This window comes from Tursiops truncatus, chromosome 2 (assembly GCF_011762595.2).
Source record: "Tursiops truncatus isolate mTurTru1 chromosome 2, mTurTru1.mat.Y, whole genome shotgun sequence".
In the NCBI taxonomy this organism is placed as follows: Eukaryota; Metazoa; Chordata; class Mammalia; order Artiodactyla; family Delphinidae; genus Tursiops; species Tursiops truncatus.
Window position 1 is genome coordinate 99,205,686 of NC_047035.1, and position 14,005 is coordinate 99,219,690.

General features: G+C 34.2%; 1 protein-coding gene across 14 annotated transcripts in view; it reads right to left on the minus strand.

The window, feature by feature from the left end:
- ZNF280D (zinc finger protein 280D) overlaps positions 1-14,005 on the minus strand; it is a 293,092-nt gene that overhangs the window by 41,437 nt on the left and 237,650 nt on the right. For 13 of the 14 annotated variants that reach the window (XR_012330131.1, XM_033851717.2, XM_033851716.2 and 10 more), the window contains 3 exons: positions 12,386-12,693; positions 11,765-11,905; positions 4,760-4,822 (listed from right to left, as the gene is read on the minus strand). Coding sequence is in view for 13 of the 14 variants with exons in the window: in XM_033851717.2 (XP_033707608.1) it covers positions 4,760-4,822; positions 11,765-11,905; positions 12,386-12,693 (512 nt within the window). In the remaining variant the exon portion in view is untranslated. The remainder of the gene's footprint in view (positions 1-4,759; positions 4,823-11,764; positions 11,906-12,385; positions 12,694-14,005) is intronic. The other variant, XM_073801052.1, reaches the window with a different exon arrangement.

A 14,005-nucleotide genomic window follows, 5' to 3' on the forward strand; every position in this document is an offset into this window, starting at 1 on the left:
CACAAATAGTTTTTATGCTTATTGGATCAAACTGTGCAGCATTTGCTATTTGAAGTATTTAAACATAATTGGCGTATTATAGTATGTAAAATTGGTCTTAAGACTCTAATTTAAAATGTGTTTAAACTTTTAGCTTTGAGTTTTATTTTAAAATATTAAGCCTGCAAAAATATGTGAATGTTTCAGAGAACTTAGAAAGCCACTGTGTTTAATTTATTATGTTTATTAGAGTTAAGCACTTGGGAGCTTGGGGTCAAGCATCTGAAGAGCTGTTTAAAAGAAAATCAAATATATTAAATGTATAAATGATGTTACATTGTTTAAAGGTAACTGAAGTGTAAATGAGACTTTAAAATAAAAAATTCTAGTCTGTTCAGCTTAAATGAACTTTATCAAACATTATTTAAAGGCCCGCTTGAAAGTGATTTTTTTAAATAAATCTATTTATTTATTATGGGTGCGTCGGGTCTTCGTTGCTGCACGTGGGCTTTCTCTAGTTGTGGTGAGTGGGGGTTACTCTTCCTTGCAGTGCGTGGGCTTCTCATTGTGGTGGCTTCTCCTGTGTGGAGCACTGGCTCTAGGTGCGCGGGCTCAATAGTTGTGGCTCGCAGGCTCTAGAGCTCAGGCTCAGTAGTTGTGGCACACGGGCTTAGTTGCTCCGCGGCATGTGGGATCTTCCTGGACCAGGGCTCAAACCTGTGTCCCCTGCCTTGGCAGGCGGATTCTTAACCACTGCACTATCAGGGAAGTCCCAAAAGTGATTATTAAATGTACTAGATTTCTAAATGGAATATTTTTAAGCTTAAGGAAAGTTAAGATTTAAATACTTAAATTTAATAATTACAGTCTTTTTCTATTAACAAACTGCCCTCAACAGACACTAAAAGTAGTCTCAATGGTAAGTAGCTAAATGCCTATTCCACTCGACATAGTTAATTGGACCAGGGATGGAATGTCTAACTCAAGCCTTCTCTGAACAGGGATTTGTAATTGGGATATATAATCACATTTCTTGATCTGGGAAAATGTGGGAAGCTAGGAATACTATGTTTGGGTCATCAACAGAGAAAGCTGGTCTACACAGAGAAAGGAGAATGGAACTCATGTCCAGAGAAAATAACAGACAAAATCATCCTGCTTCAGCAGGTCAGACTAGAAAGAAGTCTGACTTTCTAGTCTGATGGCTTTCTGTTTCCCATGTATGTTCTGGCTGTATCTCTTCCTTCTAGGGGTCCATGAGGGTCTTTGGAATCCTGCTAATAAATTATTTTTGCTTAGGTGGAAAAAAAATAGATCATGTAATGTTATCATTGTTATTGTCAGTTTATTAATAAAGCATAAATACATTTCTGAAGTTCATCACATACGTTAAAATTTTAAATGTTTTACCAATATACAAATACAAACAAATAACATACCTTAGATTGATTTCTCCCCTAAAGCTCTAGTCTAACAGTCTGCTGTATATTTTCCCCTAGATGTCATACTGGCACATAAAAAACTGACCTTCATAAAACTAAAATCATGTACTTCCTTCCCAAATTAACTTATCCTGACTGGCCTTTCTTATGATGCCATTTCCTCTGAAAATAAAGCTCAACCTATAGTTATCTCTGTCTCTTCTTCCTTAAACAGTCAGTATGTCAAGCATTTTATATCAACAATTTATTGAGTACTTATTCTGTGCTAGTCAAACAATTTTAGACATACCATCTCATCTAAATCTAAACAACCCTTAAAAGGTAGACGCTATAATTTATCACCTTTTTAATAGAGGATGGAGTTAGCTTAGTAATGTACCAAGGACACAGAGCTGGTAAAGGTCAAGATCAGGTTTGAAATCAAGCACTTTCATTCCAGAGCCCAGTTTCTTAAAGATGAAATAATACTATCTCACCATTCTAACCCAAGTCCTTACTAGATTATTCATAACTACCACAAAAGTCCTAATCAATAGGATTCATGCATCTATAATTCACCCTATTGTTAAAGGTGAGAAGAAATTCAACCTTCCTTCAGTTTCATTCAATTCTATATAAAACATCAAAGGTTGTCCAGTGCCCTCCAAAATAAGTCCAAACTCCTTAGCCTTATTTTCAACGCTTTTACAATCTGGCTCTAAGCTCAAAACTATTGCCCCCAATTTCAATATTACCACTATAACTTCAATGCTCCATTCATTTACTACTACCATTCCCCCTCTGTACGCCTTCAACTTTTTCATTTCTGCACCTCTATTCATGTTATTCCAACTCAAATGCACCTGTACCTCTTCTATCAGTATAAACAATACTCATCCTTTAAAGCCAAGCAAACTAACACTTATGTAGATCATTCCAAGTAAAGTAATCTCACTCCCCTTTGAAAAAAAACCAACCATCATTGCACTTATTAAAATCCCTCTTGCTTTATTGTGGTTATTTACATTCACCTCTTATCTCCCACCCAATAAAATGTACATTCTCTGAAGGTTGGTTCCAAGACTTCTTCATTATTACTATTATCTTTATAGGATCTGCTACATTATAGACCTAGTAGATACACAGTAAATAGCTAAAGAACAAATATTCCATTCCAATAAAAGAATAATTACAAAAATTATTGTTCTATACAATTATAAGTTTCTATGTTCCATTCACAGAAATAGGCAAATTTTCAATCTGAGACTTATTCAAGTTGAGAGAAAAACATCCCGGAGGTTTAAAATCATATGATTCATTTAAAAACCAAACACACAACTGAGCTTAACAACAGTGAGGTGAAAATCAAAAATCTCATCTTTTTTTTTTTTTTTTTTTGCGGTATGCGGGCCTCTCACTGTTGTGGCCTCTCCCGTTGCGGAGCACAGGCTCCGGACGCTCAGGCTCAGCGGCCATGGCTCACGGGCCCAGCCACTCCGCGGCATGTGGGATCTTCCCGGACTGGGGCACGAACCCGCGTCCCCTGCATCGGCAGGCGGACTCTCAACCACTGCGCCACCAGGGAAGCCCAAAAATCTCATCTTTTGAATGCAATAAAACTCTTCATTCTTATAAAAATTTTCAGAATAGGCAACCTCTAATATAGCTTAATCTATTTCCTTGAATTCAGTAAATGTTTTAAAATTAGTACTAATATATTTTTAAAACTGAACCAAATTTTCCCTCCCTGTGAGCTACTGGTCCAACATCATAGATGGGACCTATTGTCCACATAAGTCATTTTCAATGCATACATTAATTTATTCAACAAATATTTACTGGGTGCCTAATCACTATCAATGCCTGGCATAGACAAAAATCCAAACCACACACATTCTAGTGAGAGGACACAGAAAATAAACAAAATATACAGTGAATGAGATGACAAAAGATGATCCAGAGAAAAATGAAGCATAAAAAGGAGATAAAGAGCACTGGGGTAAAGCACAGGAGAAAGGATATAATTTTAAATCAAGTGGTCAAGGAAAGGCTCACTCATCAGAATAAAGACCCAAAGGAGATAAAGGAGCTAATCATACAAAAATCTGGGAAAGAGCAAACTAGTCACAGAGAATAATAAGTACAAAGGTCCTGAGACATAATATCATCCCCTCTTCCATTTTTTCCACTAACCCAAAATATCAAAACAACTATTGGTTAATCTTATCTGTATAGATTAGCTTGGTGCAGCAAACATACTGATATTTCAGGTAGCAAAGGCCTCATGAGCAAAAATAAAGAACAGTGGGGTCTAAAGAATTCAGAAGAATATGAAAAACATGGTGCTCAGTGAAATCTGAGTTAAGTGTGTGGTAAAACCAAATTCTCAGTGTCTTCAGAAATATTCATCAACAGTTCTTTCTGCACAGTAAGCAAGTTGTACACTTCTCTTAATTTGAAAAGGAAAAAGAATTATACAGACTACATACTAATTTCAAGAATTCTAGTGATTTAAGAAATTTACTTCAAAACTGAAAAAGTGTTAGTCACTTTACTACATATTTTAGGTATCTTTTTTTAAATCAAATATTGTTGGACAGCCCTATTTTTGTTCTCATTTTACAGTGTAAATACATGAAGATTTCATCTTGACACCATTGGTCACCCCTGAAACAAATTTAGCGAGAGAATATAGACCAATCAGGTACTTTGTAAAACACTCTGGCAGTTCCTCAAAGGCTTGACATAGGGTTACCATATAACCCAGCAATTCTAATCCTAGATATATACTAAAGAAAAATGAAAAGACATGTCCAAACAAAAATGAGTACACAAATGTTCACAACAGCAATATTCATAACAGATTCAAAGTTAAAATAACCTAAATGGATAAACAAACTATCATATATACATACAATGGAATATGACTCAGCAATAAGAAAAAGAAGCACTGATATATGCTACAATATGGATGAATCTTGAAAACATTATGCTAAATGGAAGACACAAATCACAAAGGATCACATATTTTATCATTCCATTTACATGAAATGTTCAGAATAGGCAAATCTAAATAGACAGAAAGTAGATTAGTAGTTGCTTAGGGATGAAAGGAATTGGAAGGAAATGGAGATAACCACTAACGGGTACAGAGTGCCTTTTTAAAGTGATAAAAATGTACTAAAATTAACTGTGGTAACTGCACAATTCTGTGAATATACCAAAAACTATTAATTGTAATAATTTAAATGTGTGAATTGCATGGTATATGAACTGTATCTCAATAAAAATGTTATATACAAAAGATTTAAGTCATATAATTTTTCAATAGAAAAAAATTTAAAAGATCAACTAGTTACCTGAGATCTTCTGAATACTTCTTAAAGATACAAAACCTTTTACTTGGACGATTACTATGAAAGCTGGGAGAGACAAAACAGATTTTATTAATTTTACTATACAGTAAGTCATATTAATTTATTAGCTATATATCAAGTCTATACTTAAATCTCTAGTTTTGAATAAAATATTATGATATAAATAATAATATAATGTTCATCATCCCTGTTTCATTCAGCATTTTAGCTTACATTCTTATTTATCTATTTATTTTCTAGTGAAATGTATTTCACTAAGCATATTTTTATACAATCAGCACCTCACCCTCACATAAAAAAAGGAAATACTCAAGAGTTTAAAAAAGTAAAGCAAGTCAAATTATTTTCTTCAACTGTTAAGAGTTGAAAACAATTTAAAAGTTTTGCTAATAACATTTTTGCTATAATATGAATGGTTACCAATAAGAATCAGTTTAAAAATCCTTTACCAACTTAACATGTTTGTGTTGAGGAAGGGGAGTAGATTCCAAATTATCCTGGAAGTTAACAGTAGTTGAGCTAAATGCCACTGCTGGCACTTGTAAAATGGATTTGTAAAATCAAACATTTAGAATTCTTTGCAATTACTAGTAGAGGTTTTTTTTAAAAAAACAAATTAAAGCAGAACTCTTGAGCTAAAACAATGCTTCCCCTAAGCACAGAACAGAAAACCCCTAACCAAGCTTTGTAGCTGATGCTGATAGCTTTTACACACCCTTTTAAATCTGATAAGGAAAGCTTTCCTATACTAGAAAACCAGGATCGGCTTAGCACAGTACTACTTAGCACAGATAAAAGTGGAGTCATAGACTCGTAACATGAGCATCATCTGGGAGCTTATTTAGAAATGCAAAGTCTTGTGACCCCCACCCTCCCACATAGCAACTGAATTAATCTCTGGCAGTGGGGCCCAGGAATCTGTTTTAACAAACTTTTTCAGTAATTCTTATGCAAGCTAAAGTTTGAAGAGCAGCAGCTTGCAATGATAGACCTAAAGTAGCCAACACACCAAATCAATTCTAAGTCTCAGATACAAGGCAACCATCACCAGCAGAGCATGTATGTATGGGAAAAGAAATACTCTGACCAGTTATAATCCCCAGAGAACATTCTCAGAAGATTTTTAATACTTATTTCTTCAATCTGGGGATAACTACTACTAAAGAGTTTATAAATTCAGCATAACATGACAAAAATAATTGAATGGTTTTTTTAGGAAGAAACCATCAAGAGGTTGGGAACCACTGAAATAATATGCAAAAATTTGTGCACATACTGTATTTCCTCAGAGTGTGTCCCAGATTTTATCTGATTCCCATATAATGTGAACCAAGTAAATTATTTTTTTTTATGAGATTTAAAAGTAACTTTTAAAAGCTCTTTCTTCCTTCTCAACAGACTGTTTCGGTTCCTTTATTTGGTAAGAGGAGAGGAAAAAATTACGTTTTAGGGTCTTTTGATGGCTTCCATTTCTGTCTATAACTTGCACCTTATTAAAATGTTGGTACTTTTAAAATTTTAGTTGTCTGAATCCAGTTTTAATTTAGAGTTCCCTACCTATAAAAAAAGACTTATACTGTCATTTCATTTATATTTATTACACAAATTCCATTCTTCTAGTTTTGTGTATTATAGGAATGGAAAAGTGGATCTGTAGCTCACCAACAGAGGGGAAAAAAAACTACCTTTCTTCTTCCTAATAGACCTGTGTAAAGTTAATAACAATAGGGAAATAATCTAATAAAGGAAAAAAAAGGTTAAGATTTTTATTACGATTCAGTAAAACATAACATTAAAATCTAGGTTTTGAAAATTCACCATCTACTTAGACTATATATACATAATTACCAAACTCATTAAGCTATTCTCTAAAAATAGATGAATTTTATTGTATATAAATTATACCTCAATAGGACTAGAGGCAAAAAAAACTCCCTTTGACCATCTTGCTTTGATACAAGTAAAAAGTTTACCTCTGATAAAATACAAAAGTATGCAACAATATTGACAGTATGCCTACTATTAAGACACCAAACTGGAGGTTGATGATACAATAAAGCAGGTTGTTTGCCTTAGAGTTCATGGTCCAGGGTTTGGGAGGGGAAGGTTGTCAAAAAGCAACTGGCACAGAATAAATGCCAATAAACATATGCTAAACAAGTGAATATATATTCATTATCACAGGATAAACATCAACAGTGACACACACACAGTTTTGTGGTTGCATGAGGGAAAGCTGCAGGTAAATGGAGAAGTCAGCACAATTAGTAGTACATTTCAGTTAGGAAGCTCCATATACTGACTTACTCCAGGCAAAGCAAAGAAAATAAGAGTTGAAGGCTCTTGGAAAAGTAGTTAGGAATTAGATATTAAAAGGTCTTACATTCTCCAGAAAATTTCAACTTCATCCTATTAATATTAGGAAGGTAAAGGATTTTAGGCCAAAAAATATCCTGACCAGATATGAGTAACAAAAGAAAGGAAGAAATGGAAAAGGGCCAAAGGGGTGGGTTGTGGACAGAAGACCATTTATGATGCCATCACAATAATCTTAACTGTTTTTCTAATGACTATTATTTAGTGCCAATAAATCTATATAAAAAATATAATGAACTAAAGCATATCCTATAAAAATTAATTCAGGAATCTGTCTTATTATTATATAGGAACAAATTGTTATACCAGCTTTCTTTTTCCTTGGAAAAATTTTAAATCATCCTTCAAAGCCTAAATGAAATGTCATTTATACAATACCTTCTCATTTCTTGTTTAAAGAATTCATCGTTACCTTCTCTGGGCTCTCACAGTCATTTGTTTATCACATTAAGCTAGGTAAATATCTCTCTCCTACTAAATTGTGAAAATTAAAGGCAAGGACTTTATGATACTGAATAATGACAATTTAGAAATAATACCTAAAATTACTTGAATATCTCCTAAGTGCAAATCATTTTATTAAGCACTTTAAGTACATTTCCTCTAATAATCACAGTAACTTTCTCTTCAAGAAAAGGAAAATGGGAATCAGTTAAGTAATTTGCCCAAAGTCACACATGCAATAAATAAATGGTGAAGCTTGGTTTCAAATCCAGATTTGTCAGATTCTTCACCACCAGCTTACCACACTTCTTAGCAAACAGTAAGCTCTGCTACAAAAAGAGATATTAGGTACTTATGGCTGTTACCTTAATTCTATTACATGTAGAGGAAAAAAGCCTTCTTTCTTATACATAATGTTGAAAAATAATAGCAATATTACATAGTAATGCATTTTCATTTTTTCAGGTGACTTCTACTGCTACCTAAAGGCTATAAGCAAACAGGGTGCAATAATTTAAACAACCAAACCCAAATAATGCTACTTCTTTAAAAAATCACTTAAAAATTATATGTTTAATGATGCTCTTCTTTGTAAGAGTCTTATTCCAAAAATGCTCCAACTGCATAAGATTTTTTAATATCCTCTTTTGAGATTTTATTTAGAGGCTTTCTTTTATAATTACAATAATGACTCTCACTTGCTGTTTGTAATGTGCTAGGTGACATGGTAAATACAAAGAGCCCCTTCTTCTCAAGGAGATAATACACATACAAACAAACATAACAAAAGGCAGAACAGATGAATGGCACACAACTCAAAGCAAGGAATGATCCCTGTGAGTGGTTGTGGTGATCAGACACTTCAAAGAAGGTAAAGTGAAAGGAAGGACAGGGGTATTCCAGGGACTAACAAAGAAGGAAAAGCCACTTGTCAAAAATGAGTATGGGAGAAAGTTTATTCTGGAGAAGAGCAGTCTGAGACTGGAGGGGAAAAGACCAATTGAGAGTACAGAGGTAGTATGGGATAGGGATTTAAGGGACTCATCCTCTGGAGAAAATGAAGTTTCTGTACATATAAAACTCAAACCTGTAACAAGAATTCACACTGGGAAGAAGTAGTGGTTGGGCCATTCAATGGGAGATGCCTAAGGCAGTGAGTGAGGCAAGGGTACATATGAAGTAGAGAAAAAGGAAAAGTGATTTACCAAACCCTACGAGTGGCAGTGGAAGCTTTCAGTTCCACATGAGGCTACCCATGAGTAGGATTGTGTGTCCTGACAATGAAGTGCAGGGTTGGGGCTCACTGGGAATTGGGATAAGGGTAGAAGGCAGTTGGGCTAACTGGGAATGTTTTAGAATAGAATGGATGTGGAGGTTTTACAGGACAAATGAGAAGCCTATGATAATGGGAAAGGGAAGAGTAGAATGACCCTTGGCTTAGGAAAACACAAAATATTTTCCGATTTGCTCCCCTATAAACTAAGGGCAGAATTAAGGCCGTATTTGGGAAGCCATACATTTGTCAAAGAACAAGAGACATTCCACACAGAAGTACACTTGGGAAAGGATGGCCAGGGCCTGGTTTAGAGGAAATGGATTATAGGTGTAGTCCACTGTAGTAGGTGGGAGGCAGAGAGGCAGAATGCAGAAGGTGCTGTCTCAGGAAGCCATGACGCACAGTGGCAGATCAAGGGAACTTCACAAGCTTAAGATACTTGCAACAGTGAATTTTTTCCAGCTGGTATTCCACATTCACACAAATGATGCCCTGAAAGAGTACTGGATGGTAGTAAAGTGAATTCTGGAAAGATGATAATGTTTGGTTTATTTAGGTTCTTTTTAGATGCCAATGAGTCAAAGGTAAAAACAAAACAAAACACGAAATAATTAGAAATACAGAGTTAGATCTCAGGAAAACTAAGGAATGAAACTGGAAGATTCAAAGTTGAAAGGTAAAAGTGACAGTGGTTACATTACGAAGAAAGGAAATGTAAGGAGGCGAGAAGAGCTGAAGGAAGGCAATGAATAGGAGTAGGCAAAAAGGAAGAAGAAAAATAGTGGTAACGGTTAAACACAAGCTGAGGAGAACAGTTTCAAAAGTGAGTGACAACAATGACTCTAAAGAAGTCATAGAGTAGTAAGAGCGAAAAAAAGTGAATAAATACGGGGATCAGTACTTGATAATCTTTAAAGGGGCAGTGTTAGTTGGTAGGTGAGGATGATACTCAAATTAAAAGGTAAAGAAATGAATCACGAATATGCTAGTAACAAATACTTTTTACAAATGTCCATGGTAATAAGAAGACAAGAGATAAGGAAAGTAGGGAGTAAGGACAAGTCTCCCTCATCTTAAAAAAAATACCTGAAATCATCTGTAAGCAGAAGGAACCTGGTAGATAAAAGATGAAGTTGCAAATTAACTGAATGAAGTTGTGGAAGAACTAGAGGAGATAAGGGGCAGGGTTAACTTTGGAGAAGTAGAACATGTTTGATTTCTGAGATTAATGCCTGGATAAATGTAACAGGAAAAAAATTTGAGGCTGAAAAGATTAATTAAAAGGATGACCTCGAACTGTGTATTTGTAGGCCATGTTAATGACTAAGAGAATCCGAAATAAAATCTTTAGAGTACCAAAAAAATGTTTAATCAGATACTGTAGGTAAGAATAAAGAAGTATTTAAAAATATAGGACCCAATTCAAGTTAAAGATCATGAGTCAGAGTTGATTGAATCAAGCACTATTTGGGGGTCTAGAATTGAGCATAAAGTTCAGAAGAAGATGGTCAAGTCTTTGGCCTTTATGCCAGGTAAGCATGACTAAATGTGTAAAGGATTCTAGAACAAAAACAAAGCAGCAATCAAAACAGATGACCCTGAGGGTGAGGATGACTATAGTTAGATAGGTGCTGCTGGACTGGAAAAAGAACTCAAAGCCCAGAAAGTCATTGGGAAATGGGAATTCAAAAGAAATGAACAGTATATATGACAAGACTAAAATAGTACTGTGGTAAGAAAGGGGGTACAAGTCTAAAGGTGATGTTAAGCACTGGCACTAAAGAAGTCAAGTTACCATAATGTCAGGCTAGTCATCAAGGGGGTTAAAAAACTGTGAGAGAGGTGCCGGAGCCATCAAGAAACGTGGGAGAGTCCTTGAAAGGAGTACCTGATAATGACCAGAAAGTAACACAGAGGTCATGTTTTGATCTATAAGAAAATCACTTTTATTAATCATATTCTAACTTTTGAAAAAACAGAACCTCACTTTGAATAATCAACCTAACCGGCTTATATCTGAACAACTTTTGACTATTTTTTAAAATTTTATTTATTTATTTTTTAAATGTTTTATTCTCATAATCTGTCACTATTTTTTTCTTTTTGCCACGCCACGTGGCATGTGGGATCTTAGTTCCCTGACTAGGGATGGAACCCACACTCCCTGCACTGGAAGCGCAGAGTCTTAACCACTGGACTGCCAGGGAAGTCCCAATTTTTGACTGTTTTTTAAAAAATAAAAATCCATCCTGAAGGATGCCCCAACTAATGAGATACAAATGAAGATAACATAGGCTATGAAGGCTCTCTCTGCATAGAATACTCTAATTATCTAAGTTGAATGAATTAAAGAAAAATAATTCCAACAATGGCATCATGACTGAAATAGTCTCTCATTTCACTGAATGAATGCAAGGAGACATGGCTTGATGGATGGATGGACAGACAGATGCATTACAGAGAAAAAGAGAGAGAGAAACAGACTCAATGAAGTTTCTAACATCACTGAAAACCCTGGAATCTCTCAAAGTGACTGCTTTGAAGAGAATAACACTCAGGAGATTACATGTTTTTGTTTCATAAATATACTTAAAACATTTACTTTTCTGTCTTTGGAAGTAACCATCTTTGAAAGTTCTATAGGAAAAAAAATTCCAATAGAAAAACTATTTTCCCTAACAAACCTATCCTAATTTCATTAGTCTAACTGTTCTTAAAATTTGAGTTTCCAGGAACTTCATGAATTACTATGCCGAAAAATAGTGCCAGGAATCATCTTAGAAGTTTTCTTAGAAGAGAAAAACTGACTTCTAATAGGATAACTGTTTTCAAAAACAAACTTGCTGAACTGTAATTTTAATTGGTAATTATAGATGTTTAACTCATCTTACCTCATCATATGATTCACATAGGCTTTGCTACAGCTAGTGTTGTATCTGCAAAAACTACAGTGGACATATGTAGGAAAATGGTTTGCAAAATCTTTTATTTCAGAACAACACTCAATGCACTTGTGAACTCCCCGACGACACCTTATAGAGATATAAAGAAAATGATAAAAATATATTTTAAAACAAAAATAATAAGGGACCACCTTATTAATTTTCTGTTAATTAAAGCTAAGGTGTTTAACATGTTTAACATCTTCAAACAGAGACTTATTATTTGAAAAATCTGCTATGGAACAGCAGCTACAATAAATATAAAAAATCTAATACCAGCTAATGTTTCTTACTGGAAAAAAGGGATTAATCAATTGGTTAAATTAACCAATTCAAACATCACAAGATATAAGCACAACATAAAACACCAGTGTAATAAATGAATATTATAGAAAAACAGTAATTCAAGTACTGTTCAACTGTTGTAAAAAATATTTTTTATTATTTGCTTGGCCTTAAGTGACAGCGTATAAATGTACAAGAGAGTTGTTTAATAGGGTAAATTTATATTAAATAAAGTTTTTATACTTAAGATTAAATTAGTATTGTGTATCAAGAATAGAAGATTACCTTAAATTCCTCAATGCTGTATTGACTTTACTTTTTTTATTGCTACTAGCCAATGTGCTTTGTTTCTTTTGCATATTAGGTATTTTTGATTTGTATTTAGATTTACTTCCATTAGGCTTACTTGCATTAGGTTTACTTGCAATGGATTTAGTTATATTAGGTTTACTTGTGTTAGATTTTGTGGGATTTTTAGCAGTTATATTTTTAGTCCTTGGAGGTGAGAGCTGAAGGGTAGAAGTGCTTGCACTAATGGTAGGTGTAGTTGAAGATCCTGATTGAAGAGGGCCAACTGAAGCTCGAATAGTAACCTACAAAAATGAAGATAATATTTGCTTTAGAAAATTAATCACTGCATTACTGTTAAAATATCACTGCATAACGAAAAGTTAAACATCAAGTTTTTGGAAAGGGCAAGTATAAACTGTAACTGGTAAGTCTTCCATTTATTCTAAATGTTCATATCAATTAAATGAAATTAAACTTGATATTTACTCACTTGTAATCTTACATTTTTGTACTGATATCAGTTATATGTTAAGAGTTATTAATGGATAATTAGGAGTTAAAGCAAATTATATGAATATTAAAATAGCACATTCCATAGCTATTTCTATGCTCTGATATAACTAAAAATTCACAAACACAGAGGTCAAAATTTAAATCTCAAAGCCTAGAAAGGACTGTGTTACCCTTCGACAACTATAAAACAAAGAGATCTACAGTAAATGTGACTTCTTTCCAGGGGCTCATTGGGCAGGATTTATGTTTACAAAGGTTATGTGAGGGGTTATATCAATTCACTATACTGCAGGGCGAGTTTAATAATACTCAGAATTTCCTTAAAGGAAGCTAATACAAGACTTAACATTTGGTATTAAGAAATTATATTTGCTGGTTGACAATGAAAAACACAACTGCTCCAACTTTCTCATTAATCATTTGATTATACATCCCCACACAGCCTATGAGGAAGTACCATGAAAAACATGTGCTTTAGTATCATACAAAGGCATTGGACTAGGAATCAAAAGACCTGAGGTTAAAGCTAATACCACTCCTTTCTAGCCATGTGACCCTGAATCAGTAACATCCTCTCTAAGCTTCTTTATCTATGGTAAGGGACAATACTTCCCTCGTCTACCTCACTGGCTTACTATATGGATTAAATAATAGAATATATGAATAAACATAACAAAAGCCTAATTCTAAGGTGCTATAAAAACATTTAGTATCATTATTATTATTATTATTAAGGGAAAATATGAGAGAGGACTGCACTGCTTACATTAGTGTTCTGCATGTCTAGTCCCAGCATGGAATGAATGGATTGCAGGGAAGGATGCTGGATAGCTTCTCTTGCTCTAGGTCTTCAGAGCATGGCTTTATATTGTTTTAGTTAATTCAAATAACAGACATACCCACATTCAAAGGTAAGAACCCAAAGCCAAATATAAATGTTTTGGGGATTATTTCACTTTGGATTATCCATGCCTCTGTTTCCCTCCACTGGAGCAAATATTCAAGAGCTGACTGTGTATAAAGAAGTCAGAAAAAACAGAGGTATATAAGGCAAAAAGGGAAAAGTAAATTACAATCATCAGTATGCAGTCAGACATGTGT